The 15,874-nt window shown below is 37.2% G+C and overlaps 1 protein-coding gene across 1 annotated transcript in view; it reads left to right on the plus strand.

Moving 5' to 3' along the window:
• Positions 1-8,023: 8,023 nt before the first annotated feature.
• MINDY2 (MINDY lysine 48 deubiquitinase 2) overlaps positions 8,024-15,874 on the plus strand; it is a 120,112-nt gene continuing 112,261 nt past the window's right edge. The window contains exon 1 of the mRNA XM_051980731.1: positions 8,024-10,572. Within this exon, the coding sequence (XP_051836691.1) occupies positions 9,754-10,572 (819 nt within the window). The 5' untranslated portion in view covers positions 8,024-9,753. The remainder of the gene's footprint in view (positions 10,573-15,874) is intronic.

The raw sequence follows: 15,874 nt of genomic DNA on the forward strand, positions 1-15,874 counted from the left end.
CAATAAAGATAAAGACTAAACAATGATACTGTTAGAGATTTTCCTATGGATAAAAATACAATCTTTATTAGGAACTTACATTCTAAAGGGAAAGACAAGAAAGACTCATAAAAGTGTATATAAAATATATGTACAAAGTATGCACAAAGTATAAATACAAAGTTAATTACAAAATAAAAGATAAGAGACAGAAGGTGCTATCATTTGAGAAGAATCAGGAAAGATCTCAGGAAGAAAATAGAGAATGAATTGTACTTTAAAGGAAGAGTAGGACACTATGGTGGAGATGAACTGGGAGTGCATTCCAAGCATAAGAGACTACAATTGGATAGGTCCAAAGATGGAAAAACAATTTGGCATGTTTGTAAAATGTGAGAGGGGCAAATCACTTTCAATAAGTCTGGGGAAAAAGGGCTGGAGACATTGTAAAGGATTTTAAAAGTTAAGCCAAAGGATTTATATTTTATCCTTGAAGAAGTAGAGAATTATAGGACTTGATTCAGTAGGGGAATGATGTGGTCAGATGTTCAATTAAAATCACTTTGTCAGCAATATAAAGAAAGAATAAAGGGAAGACTTCAGATGGGACAAGAGGCCATAGCAATAATCTAGATGAGAGGCAATGAGGAAGACCTGAACAAACCTAATAGTTGTCAATAGAGGAAACAATTGCAAAAGGTATTATGAAGGCAGAAATGGCACCTTGGCAACTCATTGGATCTCTATGATGCAGTCAATGGCAGTGCAGAGAATTGTGAGAATCATGCTCGGCGCAGGTCCAACATGAAAGCATTCACGAATCCGAAATATTAGACTGGCAAAAGGAAGTTTATTGGCATTGAGAAGTCAGCTTTTGCTAGGAGACTGACTTCTTCAGTGGCAAGGTCCTGACAGAGAGATAAAGAGGGGTTAATGCTGAGAAGAGAATGTCTTCACAATGGGCAGCAGTCCTGGCAGGCAGCTATGCCAAAGAGAGGTCCCCAGGATGGTATGATTCCTGGTTTTAGGCCTCTGCAAAGAAATGAACCCCCAAATTGTCCTTTAACTAGGAAATCTGAGACTGAAGTTTCAATTGAATGAAATTCCTTCAATGTTGTCAGTGCCCTCAGACCTAGATTTCCAATTGAATAAGACCACTTAAATTCAAGCTAAGTAGAAATGCTGGACTAACTGTCAACTCAATAGAGAGTGTAGTTACTCAATAGAAATGTCAGATCCAGATCTCCAGCTAAATGAGACCACTTAAATTCGAGTTAAGTAGGGACTGGTCCTGATCCAATCTGAATGAAACCACTTAACTTCCCCAAGGGTAGCTCCCTGTCAGGAGAGTTTCAGAGCTCACTCCAAAAGTCAAGGACAGTTTTAGGGTTTCCCCATCATGTAGGGTGAAGAAGATTAAAAAGTTGAGAATAACACTAAGAGAGTAGAAAAATGAGTGTGCTTTTGACAGAAATAAGGAAATTTGGAAGAGAGGTAGAAGACTGTCCATAGCTTCCCATAAATTCTCTACAAATGATTTACCCAATGTACTGTAGAACTTCTTTTTAAATTTCCCTAGGTACCAGGTCAGCATTCCAGCTGTCTTATTTCCTTTATTTTTGCCCCAGCACCTTTCTTCAAATAATAAATTATTATGGTGTCTTTTATATCAATTCTTATAAAAAGAAAAGAAAGAAAAAAAAATCAAAAGATCATAAATTTGAAATTGTAAAGGACCTTAACAATCATCTAATATAACTCTCTTATTTTTTGGATGAAGGAGGCCCAGGATGGTAAAGTGATATGTCTAAGATTGCAGATAGCAATATGCTAAAGCCTATGTATAGCCACCAAAGAGCTCTCCATTGCCAGACTTCAAGTTACCTGCCAGTTTTGATTCTTTAGAGATCATGGTGTTCACATATAATACAATAAGGAAAGTATTAGTGTTTTTTTTTTTTTTTAAGTATGTGTGTGTAAAATCATTTTGGAAGAGATATAATAACACCCAGAAACCATTATTACCAATCACCCCTAATTCCCAGGCCCTCAGATAAATCTCTGGCCACCGTCTAGTACAGTGCTTCTTACCACTCTTACTTCAATCAGAGGTCTTCAGAGATCTCTGGCTACCACTTCATCAGCAGTGGTTATATGTTCTGCAGAGAACCCGAGGACAGCCACATGCAAGCTTAAGATTTTTTATTCCACATGTTCACATCCTGCCCTTTTGACTTCCTGCTCACTTTTAGTCAAATCCTAGTAAAACTCTCCCCACTTCCTGGTCCCTACAGCTTATATTGGGTGTATGAGGTCACACGCACAGCCAATTAGAGAAGGAGACACCTCCCATAGATGACATGGATCTCAGCTTCCACCCAAGAGGCAATCCTTGATGATCACAGAAAACCATATGTGGGAATCTCAGGCTTCAAGGCCTTAATACTTCCTGATTGCACTGTCCGTGCTTCCTCTTCAGACCCTTACACAATAACATTTTAAAAAATAATTAATTGCTAAATTGCATGGTTAATGATTATGTGTTTTCTATGAAAAAATGTAAATGGTCAGTAAAAGGGGACAGAGAGGAAACAAGGATGTTTTAAGTGCCTAATATGTATCAGGATTTGGGCTAAGCAGTTTGCAAATATTAATTCATTTGATTCACACATCTCTAGGAGATAGATACTATTATTATTTCCTTAAAAATTGCAGAATATAAATATAAAAATATATAATAAAGAAGCCAATAACAATCTTGGGAGATTTCTAGAATTCCCAAGATTGTTACTGGCTTCTTTATTATAAGGAGAAAAGAATAATGGGAAATAAGGTTAGATGATTGCTCATGATAAGCAATCATGACCTATCATAATTTCTCTAATAGGAGAAATGACATAGTAAACATAATGTTTTTTTTTAATTTAAATTTTATTTTATTTAATAATAACTTTGTATTGACGGAATCCATGCCAGGATAATTTTTTTACAACATTATCCCTTGCACTCACTTATGTTTCATTTTTTTTCCCCTCCCTCCCTCCACAACCCCCCCCCCAAGATGGCAAGCAGTCCTATATATGTTAAATATGTTGCAGTATATCCTAGATACAATACATATTTGCAGAACCGAACAGTTCTCCCGCTGCACAGGGAGAATTGGATTCAGAAGGTAAAAATAACTCGGGAAGAAAATCAAAAATGCAAATAGTTCACATTCATTTCCCAGGAACATAATGTTTTCAAAATATTCCTCTATGAAGTATGAAGTAGGGAGAAGAGACAGGAGGCAGGAATACAAGTGAGGAGGACATTACAATAATTTGAGAATAATGAAGACTAAAGTGAAGATGGTAATTTTAGAATATAGATGTAAAGTTTCCCTCCTGAGAGACTATCCTGAGATAGTACAAATAAATACCAAAGACAAAGCAAATACAAATATCTGGAAACAACATATAAACATAAAAATGTAATAGTAAGTAGAATGGGGAGAATATTGATAACTAGAGGGATATGGAAAAGTAGCATTTATCCTGTGTGGACATATATACATATATTGTATTTAACATATATTATATTAACATATTTAACATGTATTGGTCTACCTGCATCTGGGGGTGTGGGTGGGGGGGAAGGAGGGGAAAAATTGGAACAAAAGGTTTTGCAACTGTCAATGCTGAAAAATTACCCATGCATATATCTTGTAAATAAAAAGCTATAATTAAAAAAAATTTTTTTTAATTAAAAAAAGAAAGGTAGCATTTAAATTGGCTTGAACCTTGAAGGGAGCTTCAGATTGCAAAAGATATAAGGATAGAGGAACCCTCAGGTGTTGGGAATGGAGGGAAAAATCTAAATGTCAGTGGAGTGAACTATTAAAGAATTAAAGAACCAGCTTTACCTTTACATCCTGAGCTAGAATTCATAACCTGAAGGCACTTTTAGAAACCAAGATCAAAACAGCAGATTTGGGAATCATAGGGTGGAAATGATAGTGAAAACCAGAGGGGGAGGTAGGATAAGAGGAGGTTCTCAGAATTAAAGGCAGAGAAGATCAAGAACTGAATCTTATATATCCAATATACTATATGCAAGGTACTGAAGATACAAAAAAGAAATGAAAGAAACCCCAACCCTCAGTTTACATTTTACCAGTTCGTTGGTTTAGAACAAGGTAAAATGGTAACAGTGTCTGCAAAAGAAGTAGTAAAGGATTGATTGCTTGTATCTGTCTTTTATCCAAGACTTGCAAGTGAACTGATTTAAGTGAGGTTGTGCTATGCAAAATCATCAGCCTCACTTTCTCCCCTGGAGGTGCCCAAAAGCAAGATATAGTCCAGGACCACTAAAGATGGTCCTAAGATAGTAAAGTGTTATGGAAGTCAAAGGAAAGGAGATTTTCACATAATATTGTCAAGTACCACAAAGAGTTTGGTCAAAAGAGGAGAAAAAAGACCTTTCAGGTAAAACAAAGTTACTGTAGAATTTAATTTTGAGAGATCATAAATTCTTTGAGGATTGAGATTATAAAAATCTTGGAAATACTTTCATTCCCTCTTTTCTCTGTCTTTGGAAATTCCAATCATTATTCAGGCCCCTTTCAAACCCTCACTTTCCTAATTCAGCAGTGATGCCAAACAAGGCAGAAGTGGCAAGTACGAAAACTTAGCCTTTGATAGGTTTATATTGTGGTGTGAGGAAGCCAGTGATTCAGATTGTTAAATTTTCAGTGTGAGCATTTACACCTCAAAATCTTGCTACAAATCAGGATTTAATTTATTGCTTTGTTGATTGGCTAGATTTAAGAAAGCAACAGAGAAAGATTAAATTTAATTAGACTAAATTTAAAGTGTTCAAGTATTCTAGAGAGGCTGATGTTAAACATTTACCTGCCTCACTTGCTTTGGATTTTATTATTATTTTTTTTATTACAGCTTTTTATTTACAAGATATATGCATGGGTAATTTTTCAGCATTGACAATTGCAAACCCTTTGTTCCAACTTTTCCCCTCCTTCCCGCCACCTCTTCCCCCAGATGGCAGTTTGATGGATACATTTTAAATATGTTAAAGTGTAAGTTAAATACAATATATGTATACGTGTTCAAACATTATCTTGCTGTACAAAAAAAATCGGACTTTGAAATAGTGTACAACTAGCCTGTGAAGGAAATCAAAAATGCAGGCGGACAAAAATAGAGGGATAGGGAATTCTATGTAGTGATTCATATTCATCTCCCAGAGTTCTTTCGCCAGGTGTAGCTGGTTCAATTCATTACTGCTCTATTGGAACTGATTTGGTTCATCTCATTATTGAAGAGGGTCACGTCCATCAGAATTGATCATCATATAGTATTGTTGTTGAAGTATATAATGATCTCCTGGTCCTACTCATTTCACTCAGCATCAGTTCATGTAAGTCTCTTCAGGCCTTTCTGAAATCATCCTCCTAGTCATTTCTTATAGAACAATAATATTCCATAATATGCATATATCACAATTTATTCAGCCATTCTCCAATTGATGGGCATCCACTCAGTTTCCAGTTTCTGGCCACTACAAAGAGGGCTGCCACAAACATTCTTGCACATACAGGTCCCTTTCCCTTCTTTAAAATCTCTTTAGGATATGAGCCCAGTAGTAACATTACTAGATCAAAGGGTCTGCACAGTTTGATAACTTTTTGAGTATTTGCTTTGGATTTTAATTATGTTTTTATTATTATATACGAAATTTTAAGTACACTAAAGAAAACTATATCTCTTATCTCTTAATACCTCACAAAATGATGTTGTCTGTTACATACTAAGTGATCAAGAAATAAGTAAGTGACATTCTCTGAAGCAGTAGAGCTCTTCTTTGGACATGGATTATGTTTTCCTGGAAAGTTAGTTGCAAAATGAAATTCTGGATGACTTTTAAGGCCCTACATAATTCCACTTCTATGATACTATGATACAAGACCCACTTTGATAATTTATTACCATTATTAGATAAGAAATGCATTTCTCCAGAGAAAAAAATAGATCTGATATAATAAACTCACATAAGAATGCAACAAGGTTGTAAAATGAACTTTAAAGAATATGGATAATTTCATTATGGAAAAATAAACAAATCAGAAAATAATGAAATTGAAATATAAGTTTATTTCTGTGCAAAGTAAGGAATTGAAATCCTAGTGGTTTCACCATTTTTCAATCTTTCCTGATTCACACTACCTTAAAAATTTTTATTTGTGCACAATAATTTTCCTTGTATTTCTCTTACTTACATTTTGGACTGAAAAAAAAAAAAGTTCTACTCAAATAAAGATTGGTTTCTCTTTTTTCTTATCAGTAGTATTTTTTTCCAAATACATGTAAAAATAGTTTTCAACATTCATTTTTGTAAGATTTTGTGTTCTAGATTTTTGCCCCTCCTTTTTTCACCATCCCCAATAGCAATTCAGCAAGCAATCTGATTAGGTTAAATATTTGCAATCTAAAGATTGTTTTTTCATAGCATACTGAAAAACAACAAAATCAAAAGTATGTAGTTTTTATATATAAATAGTATATCAAATTTCATAAAAATCCATTAAAAACTATATTACATGCCTAAGTAAATATTCTTATTGGTTTCAATTGTAAGGGTGCTATACTAGATGACAAATCTAATGAAATGTAGTTTAATGTCTTTTATTAGTGTATCAAATTTTTTCAAAATGTTTTAATTCCAGAAGTTACTGAAAGGAAATGTTAAATGAACAAGCTAAAAGAAACCTCACTTTTTCAGCTAGATTACTAGAGTATGGCATTATGGAATCTTTATCCAGTTCATTGTGTCCAAAGATTTTCCCTCTCTTTCTCTATGACTCTTAATGCTGTACAATTCAGTAGAATGTAAGCTCTTTGGGAAGACATTTTATTTCATTTTCTTCTTTGCTTCCCCAGCACCTTGTATATTCTAGGCTTGTAAATACATTCTGATTATTATGTTAGCAATAATAACTGCTAGCATTTATATACTGCTTTGAAGATTGAAATATGCTTTACATACATTATATCAGAGTCATCTTTACTGCTGTTTTAAAAAATAGAAAAAATACTAGTTTGGATTTTCTTGCTTTTTAAAGCAAATATTTGAAAAATAAAGTAACTGAGCATTTGAATGTATGAGACATGAAAAAAATCTTTTAAAAATATTAATAGCTGTGGTGGGCTTTCTTTTGGAAAGGGTCTCATAGTGTGTATTGAGATTATCTTAAATTATGCACATATTTTTTCTTTGTTTTTGGTATACATATATATATATTTTAAAGATTTCTATGAGTCATGTTCGGAAGAGAAAAATCAGAACAAAAGGAAAAAACTAGGAGAAAGAAAAAAAAAGGAGAAAAAGAAAGGGGAAACTATCCTTACATCCCAATTCAATTTCCATAGTTCTCGTTCCGGATTCCGATGGCATTTTTTCATCCAAAGTTTGTTGGAATTGCCTTGGATCACTGAATTGCTAAGAAGAACTAATTCTATTATAGTCTGTTATCACCACATATTTATTACATAAATGCTATTAGCAGATCATGAATAATATTCAAAACATAGACATATAAAGTGCTTTAAAATTCACACAGTTCTTCAAAGCCCTCGGGGTCTGTACAAAAATTATCCCTATTTTATAAATTTTGAAGTTAACAAGTCAAAGTCAGGAATCGAAACCCAATTCTCCCGATTCAAGTCCAGCAATCTATCTATTATGCTATATTTTTCTTTCAAGGAGTAATATTGAAGTATATTTTAAATTTATTCTCTCATTATAGTGAAAAGGAAGGAAATAAGCTTTTATATAGCGCCTACTACTGTTGGATATTGTGCTAAGCACTTTACAATTATTAGCTACTTTAGTACTCACAATCTTTCCAAGTAATTGCTATTATCATCCTCATTTTATAGTTTAGGAAATCGAGACCAAAAACATAGATCAAATAAAATCATTCAAGGTCAGAGAGCTAGTAAGCATACTTATTTTATACAGTACTTTCTTCACAACAATCCTGTGTGGTAGACAATGTAAATATTACCCCTATTTTATAAATTTTGAAATTAAAGGTGAAGGTCTGGATTGAAACGGAAATCTCTTGATTCTAAGGCTACCCAACCAAGAAGAGTGAATAGGTAGGAGACCAGATTACATAGAACTTTGAAAATCAAAAGATTTTTTATTTAACCATGAAAGCAATAAAATATAGGAGGAATCACTGGAGTCTATAGAATGGAGATCAATTTGACAGATGAAAGAATTGACTGGAGTGGAGAGGCTTAAGGCAGGGCAAAATAACAAAACAAATAAAAAGAAAAACCCCAAGCCTCACATTTTGCTTTAAGGGAAGAAAAGTTTCTTCACTGCCTTTTAAACATGGAGAGTTGCAAAATATTAGTGTTCTAAGTGTTGACATTATTAAAGAGAGAAAATAGTTTATCTTGCCCATTCGTGGGAAAATGCACCTAGCAAGTCGTTGACAAATACTTTACTTCTGAGCAGACTTTTTTTTTTTTTTTAGTTTCAGAAAAAAAAAAATAATTAATGGTCAGAGAGCCCGGAAAATCCACAATTCTGGCTACTTTTTAAGCACAAATTGGTTAGAAAAATCCTGGAACCCTCCGCGGGCAAAAAGGTTTCGTTTTTGTTTTGCTGTTTAACCCTGGCAAGTTCATGAACTTTCTGCTTTAAATGAATGGCCAGATCTGCTGATAAGAAGCAATCTCCTCGTTGCAGAGCAAGTGGCAAAGTACCAGTTCGCCAAACCGCAATGACTGGAGGAATTACGGAGAACGCTTTTCTGTTTGGGACCTGAAGGAATTCTTGGATAACTGCAGCTCCGAGACCCGGACGCTTCCCCGGAGGGGTCATTTCCGCAGTGGGTCAGCACTAAACGCAAGGTTCCCCCACGTGTCAAAAAAGGGAGAGAACCAAGGGTTCTAGCAGTGATCCGGGAGGGTCAGGCTTTGGATCTCCCTCTACCAAGTCCCTTCCACAGCATCAGTGGATGGGCAGCCTACGAGGAGCGACTATTTAAGTTCTCTTCTCCGCCTCTATACAATCTCCTCTTTGCCAGCTTGCTTCGCCAAAACGTCGGCTCAATCCAAATGCCGGCTCTTCGGCCCCGGAACAATTACCTAGCTCCCCCCACGGCTTTAATAAAGAAAAGAACACGGGTGGGGATGGGGGCGGGGAGAGGAGAGTCGTGACTACTCTGCGCAAGCCCGGCCGTCCTCAGGTTCAACTTCCTGCACGAGTAGCTATTTTCCTAGTCCAGCAGCGGCAGGACTTCCAGCGACAGCGCTAACCTCTAAGGCGCGGACGGGCGCGCCCACGGCCCGCCCCCTCCGCTCTCAGTGAAGGGTGGAGTGGTACTTGCCAAACTCCTTCAGAAGGGACGCGGGGGCGCGCCCGTAAGAACTCAGGGCGGTGCTTTTCAGTTGTACCTTCTCTGCTCCCTCTCTTCTCACCCTTTTTGAACCCGCCCCCTATCCTGCTGCCCTATCACCGGGCGCGCTGCCACGAAGAGGCGCGCCCGGAACCAGCCGGCACACGGGCTGAACGGGACTGGCAGGGAGGGGACCGAGGCATCCCTCCTGCTTCTCTCTCGCGCGCGCGTTCCCGTTCTGCACCCCCGTGACGTCCCGCGCCTAAGCGCTGTAGCTGTCTCTGCCGCTGTCATGGCGTCTACGCCTCTCTCTGAAGAGAAGCGGCCAAGATCTAGATAGAGTCGGGGGCTGGCGGCTCGGCATGGAGAACAGCCCCGAGAGCCGGCAGCCGCTAGGACACGGGGCGGAGGCGGTTGCAGCGCCGGCAGTAGGGACGGCTTTTCTCGAGGGAGGGGCAGATGAAAACAAGCTCAGCGCCGAGCACAATCCCGAAGTGGAGCCGTCTGCAGAGCCGAACAGCGCCCGCGAAGGGCAGGGGGCGGCGGCCAGCCACGGGAGCCGCCCGCAAGCGCCTTCTCCCGGGAGCACCGCTCCGGAAGCCGTACCCGGCGGCTCCCAAACTGGCTCCGAGCAGAAGCACAAGCGAGAGAGCTCCGCGGCCTCGGAGGCGGCTCCGAGAGGACAGCACAAGGTGACCGCTGCCTTGGAGAAAGTCGAGGCCGGAGGAGGAGCGGCTCCCGCGGGGACTTGTCCGCCGTCAGCGGGAGATGCCGGCGGCGGTCTGAGCAGCAGCAGCAGTCCCAGCAGCAGCACCAGCAGTCCCAGCAGCAGCAGCAGCGTCCCGAGCCCTCCCGGGGAATCTCCGAGCCTGGATTCCCTGGAGTCGTTCTCCAATCTACATTCTTGTCCCAGCAGCTCGGAATTCTGCAGTGAGGACGGGCCTGAGCCTAAGGGCCCGGAGGAGGAGGAGAGCGCGTCCGGCGGAGCTGCCCCTCTCTGCAAAGAAGAGGGAGAGGCCGCTCAGGTGCTAGCGGCCTCCAAAGAGCGCTTCCCGGGACAGTCTGTCTATCACATCAAGTGGATCCAGTGGAAGGGAGAGAACACGCCCATTATCACCCAGAATGAAAACGGACCCTGCCCTTTGCTGGCCATCCTCAATGTATTGTTCCTGGCGTGGAAGGTACATCCAGCAGCCTTTCTATTCCCGGCAGTTTTTTTAGGGAAGGAAAGGTGGGGAGGAAGAAAGGAACCCCAGGGTCAGCAGATACCTTCCTTCTTTTCCTTTTCACTTTTTCCCTTTTTCCTGTTACATAAAATTCACACGGGGATACTTCTGTTGAAGGAATATTCTCAGATGAATATCAAGAATGTTGTTCCCCCGGCGCTTCCTCTTGTAATGTTTTCATATTAGTTCAGATTTTTTTGATTTGTTTTTGTACAGTTGTTATCTAGTAGCTAAAGCATCCAAAACTTAACCTCTACTCCCTCCAAAAAAAACAAAGTAAAAACCTTCCATCTTCCTACTCCATGGCCGTTTATAAACTCTCTCTCTCTCTCTCTCTCTCTCTCTCTCTCTCTCTCTCTCTCTCTCTCTCTCTCTATATATATATATATATATATATATATTTAAGTGTAGTAGCATTGAGAAAAATTATCTATAGATACCACTATCAATCTTGGAGTTTGTTTTAGACCAAGTTCCAAAGGTATTCCCTATTTTAAAATCTCTGGTCAATTATAGGTCATTGATTATGAGATAGAGAAGACCCTCACACATTTTTCCATTTAAGGAAAATACTGATTTTGAACACAAGAGTACTGTAGTTTCTTTCATTTCTCGTTACAAAACCTTCATTCTTGTTGCTTTTTACTTGCCTCATTCCTTGCCCAATTGACTTTATTGTTTTATTGATAGTCATTTTACTATATGTTTACTATTTATATATATATTGCCACATATGCTACTGTGTATTGCTGTTTACACTGTACACTCCATATTACAATTAGCAGCAGAATATTCCTATACCAAAGGGTTTAAATAGTGATATCAAAGGCCAAAAAACAAAATCTGAAAAGGGGAGAGAGGAATAATAAGATATGGGAAGAGATCACAATTTTACAAATGCTCTTAATTTCTTCGAGAGAAACAGTTTAACTAGATCATGTTAATGTAGCATATATTATATTTACAATGCATTAAAACCTCACGAGGGACAATTAGGGTGAAGATCAGATAAAAATCAATCCTATTTAGTGTTTACAGAAAAATTAGAAAACAGTGCCCGCCCATGATGAACTTATTGTCTATTTGAACACACAAAGTTTGTTTTAATAGAAACAATTAGAGGACAGATCATAATTCTAGATTCTCTAGTACAGACTACAAATGCCAAATGAATTTCTAGATTTTGAAAGATCATTGTAGATTAGATTAGAACAGTGAGAGTTTGGTAGAATAGTTGGATTTGCCTTATGTCCTGAATGGAGATGGAAGAGAACAGCATGAATAACAGATTAAACCAAAAGGAACTCAGAGGTATGGAACTGTATTTTTTTTGGGGGGAGGGTAGAATTGGGAGAGTCAGTGTCAATTGTAGAGTTCATATTTGTGAATACTAAAAGGTTGGAGGAGTAACATAGACACAATTAATGGAGACCTTAGCAAAGTTGACAGGCTTAGTTAATCATTTTAATTTAAGTGTCTCCAACCTTTCTTTGAAGAGTTAGTTTTTGTAAGAGGAAGCTCATCGCACATTTTAGAGGGAATGAAACCTGGAAACTTTTAGAAATACTAATCCCATGGTCCTGTACAAATTGAATTGGAGGGTGCAAAGTTAGGAAGCAGACCAAGTCAATTAGGAGAAAACCTTTACAATATTCCAAGAATCAGAGAATGTTATCTGAGTTCAACAAATGTTTATTGAGCTCTCTGCAAGACTGGGAATATAAAGGGGGAAAAATGAACAAGGAACTGACACTGTACTGAGGGACATAATATAATAGAAAAAGAAATAAATAGGAAGAAATTTCAAGAGGAACATGGTACTAATAAATGGATTATGGAGGGGTTCAGAAAAAAGCCTTATGTAAGAGATGTCCTTTGAGCTATACTTTTTAAAGGAAGCTAGGGATTTTATGTGAAAAGTGAGAAGACTGGTTGGGGGTAAAGTGGAAGAATCAGTAGAGAGGGTGAGGGAACACAAAATATTTTCTTCAAGAATTTGAAAAACTGTCACATCGAAGGAAGAGGAGAGAATACATTTCAGAAATAGAAAAAAAAAAACACTAGCCAAGAAGTGAAAGGTAATTTATAGCAAAGAGTTAGTAGGCAATTGCAACTGGAGCAGAGATCATATTAATGAAATAAGACTGGAAATTGTGCATGGGAGTCAGATTGTGAAGAACTTTAATTGCCAAACAGATGATTTTATCATATAGGCATATGTATTTTATCATACAAGCAATAGGAGACACTGAAAAATTTAAGTGTTTTATTGATGCCTTTTCCCAGTACATATTCCTCCACCTTTCTCAGAGAGCTAACCTATATAACAAATACTATTTTTTTAAAAGAAAAAATAGGAAGAGGAAAAAATCAATATAACTGATCAAAAAAATTTGAAAATATGTGCATTGCACAATATTTGTGAGATCTCCCACTTCTAGAAATGTTTATTCTTTGTAATTTTGCAACAATCATTTTTTAAGGCAATTCTTTACATATACATTGTTGTAGTCACTGTGTATATTGTTTCCTTGGCTCTGCTTACTTCGCTCTTTCCATGCTGTATTTATCACATTCATCAGAGCATAGTAATATTCCATTCATTCATGTACCACAATTCGTTTAGCCATTCACCAATTGAGGGGATCTACTTTATTTCTAATTCATCTGTCTCATAAAGTTCTGCTACAAATATTTTGATTTATATAGGAACTTTGTTCTTAATGACCTCCTTGGGGTATAAGCCTTAAGTCTGAGGGTAAGGACATTTTAGTTATTTTACTTGCAGAATTCCAAATGATTTTACTTTCCAGAATGATTATATTGTACTTATCTATCAACTGTGCATTAATTTGCCTGTTTCACCACAATCCCATTCAGCATTATTAGTATGTTTGTAGTCTTTGCTAATTTACAGTGTGTGAGGTGAAACCTCCTGGTTGCTGTTATTTGAATTATTTCTTCTTATTGTTGATTCTTTAATATGGTTATTAATAGTTTACAATTCTTTTGAGAACTTTCTTTGACCACTTATTGCAACTACTACCACCATCTCCAAAGTCGATCAGATGAGGAAGATTCCTCTTTCTGAGTTCATATAAAGCCCCAGACACAACTAGCTATGTGACCATGGGCAAATGACTTAACCTATTTGCCTCAGTTTCCTCATCTGAAAATGAGCTGGAGGAGGAAATGGCAAACCACTCTAGTATCTTTGCCAAGAAAACCCTAAAAAAGAGTCATGAAGAGTTGCATGTGACTGAAAAAAAAAAAGACTAAATAACAACAAATTAGAAAAATTTAATACAATTGTTTTCCACATGTTTTCCATTTTCTCAGTTTCCACTCTTATTCTAGGTGTAATACTTTTGTTTGTGCAAAAGCTTTTCAATTCCATGTAATCAAAGCTAATTTATTTGCTGTAATAGCCTCCATTCCTTATGAGGTCAAGACTACAAATGCCCAAAGCTGTGAAAGATAAAATCTGCTCTTCTTTTGTTTTTAATATGATCTTTAATATTCAAGTCATTTATCTGTTTAGACTATATCATGGAATATAGAATGAGATATTGGAATAAACTTTAAATTCCAGTATTCTTACAAGTTTCTTTTTTAATCGAAGAGGGAGTTCTTTTCTAAGTAATTTATGTTTTCCACTTTTATTGAACCCCAAGTTAATTGAATTGAATTCTGTTGTTTCTGATTCTCTAGTCTATTCCATTGAGCTATTTCTCTACTTTTTAAGCCGTGTCAAATCATTTTGATAACTACTGATTCTGTTTGAGGTCTATAAGTATATTCTTGCTTTATTTCTACCTTATTTCATCATTTCCTTTGATAGTCTAGATCTTTTATTTATCCAAATGAACTTTTACTATACTATCAAGTATCACTTTGATAACATGATTGGTATAGAATTAAAGTATAAATTAATTTGATAGTATTCCATTTTTATTATATCGGCACAGCCCATACCAGCACTAAATATTCCTCTACCTATTAAATTTTTTTTCTTTAAGAAATATTTCATAATTGAATCTGTACAAGTATTTTGTGTGCTTTGGTATATTGATCCCTAGATATTTTATACATTTTGTAGTTATTTGGAATGATATTTTCCTTTCAGTCATTACCTTCTGACTTTTATTATTATTATTATTTTAATGGCCTGCAACTTAGCAGAAACTGTCAGTATCTTTATTAATTTCCTAGGATTTTTTTTTTTATAAGTAAACCATATCAGCATGTAGGTATAGATTTATCTCCTTTTTATCTATCTTTATAATTTTCTTTCTGTGGTCTTATTTATTTATTTCCTTACTTACTCATTTATTTATTTGCTGGGACAATTGGGGTTAAATGACTTGCCCAGGGTCAGACAGCTAGGACGTGTCTGAGACCAGATTTGAACTCAGGTCCTCCTGACTTCAGGGCTGGTGTCTCTGGTCTTATTGCTAGCATTTCACAGTTGCATAAAATAAAAGTGACCAGAATGGGCATCCTTGATTTATTGTGGAAGATTTTTCAGGAGAGTGACATGGTCTTATTTATGTCTTAGGAATATCAGTTTGACAGCAGTTTGAAGAATGGGTCCAGTCAGGAAAGAGACAAGATCCAGAAACCAATTAGGAAGCTATTTTAAGAATCCAGGTGAGAGGTATAAAGGGCCATTAGCACAGTCTGTGTTTTATGCTAGGATGATGACTCAAAGAACAAAAAACTAGGAATGAGCAGTGTGTGATATATGTGTCTATAACCCCGCTACCAAAGTTGTTGTTATTCATGCTTTGTTCTTTAGAGAACCAATGACATCATGAGAATGATGTCTTAATTTGCTCATGAATGGATTTAAGTGAGACAACTGCAAAAAGTCATCAGCCTTACTCTGTCCTCCAGACTCCTCAAAGCTAGTGGATCACTCGAGGAGTTCTGAGTCTCAGTAGGACTTGTCCACATTAACTGTGATACCACTAGTGTATAATGACCCCCAAAGTGGGAAGGATGATTCCCAGTGCACTTGGCCCCCCAATGAAAAGCAGGTTTTAAATAGAGTAGATCAAATCTTCAGTGCTGTTGAGCAGTGTGATACAGCAGGTGAGTGGAAGCCTGGGCAAGAGAGGGAGCCCAGTTTCATAAGAAAAGAAGATCCTAATCTTGGATACATTCAACAAATAAAACTTAGTGAGTAGGTAAGGAAGATGAAGGAAAAAGAAAAGTCACTCTGTCTTCGAGACTTTGAAACTTAGAAATCAGTATT

The sequence above is a fragment of the Antechinus flavipes genome, chromosome 2 (genome assembly GCF_016432865.1).
Source record: "Antechinus flavipes isolate AdamAnt ecotype Samford, QLD, Australia chromosome 2, AdamAnt_v2, whole genome shotgun sequence".
In the NCBI taxonomy this organism is placed as follows: domain Eukaryota; kingdom Metazoa; phylum Chordata; class Mammalia; order Dasyuromorphia; family Dasyuridae; genus Antechinus; species Antechinus flavipes.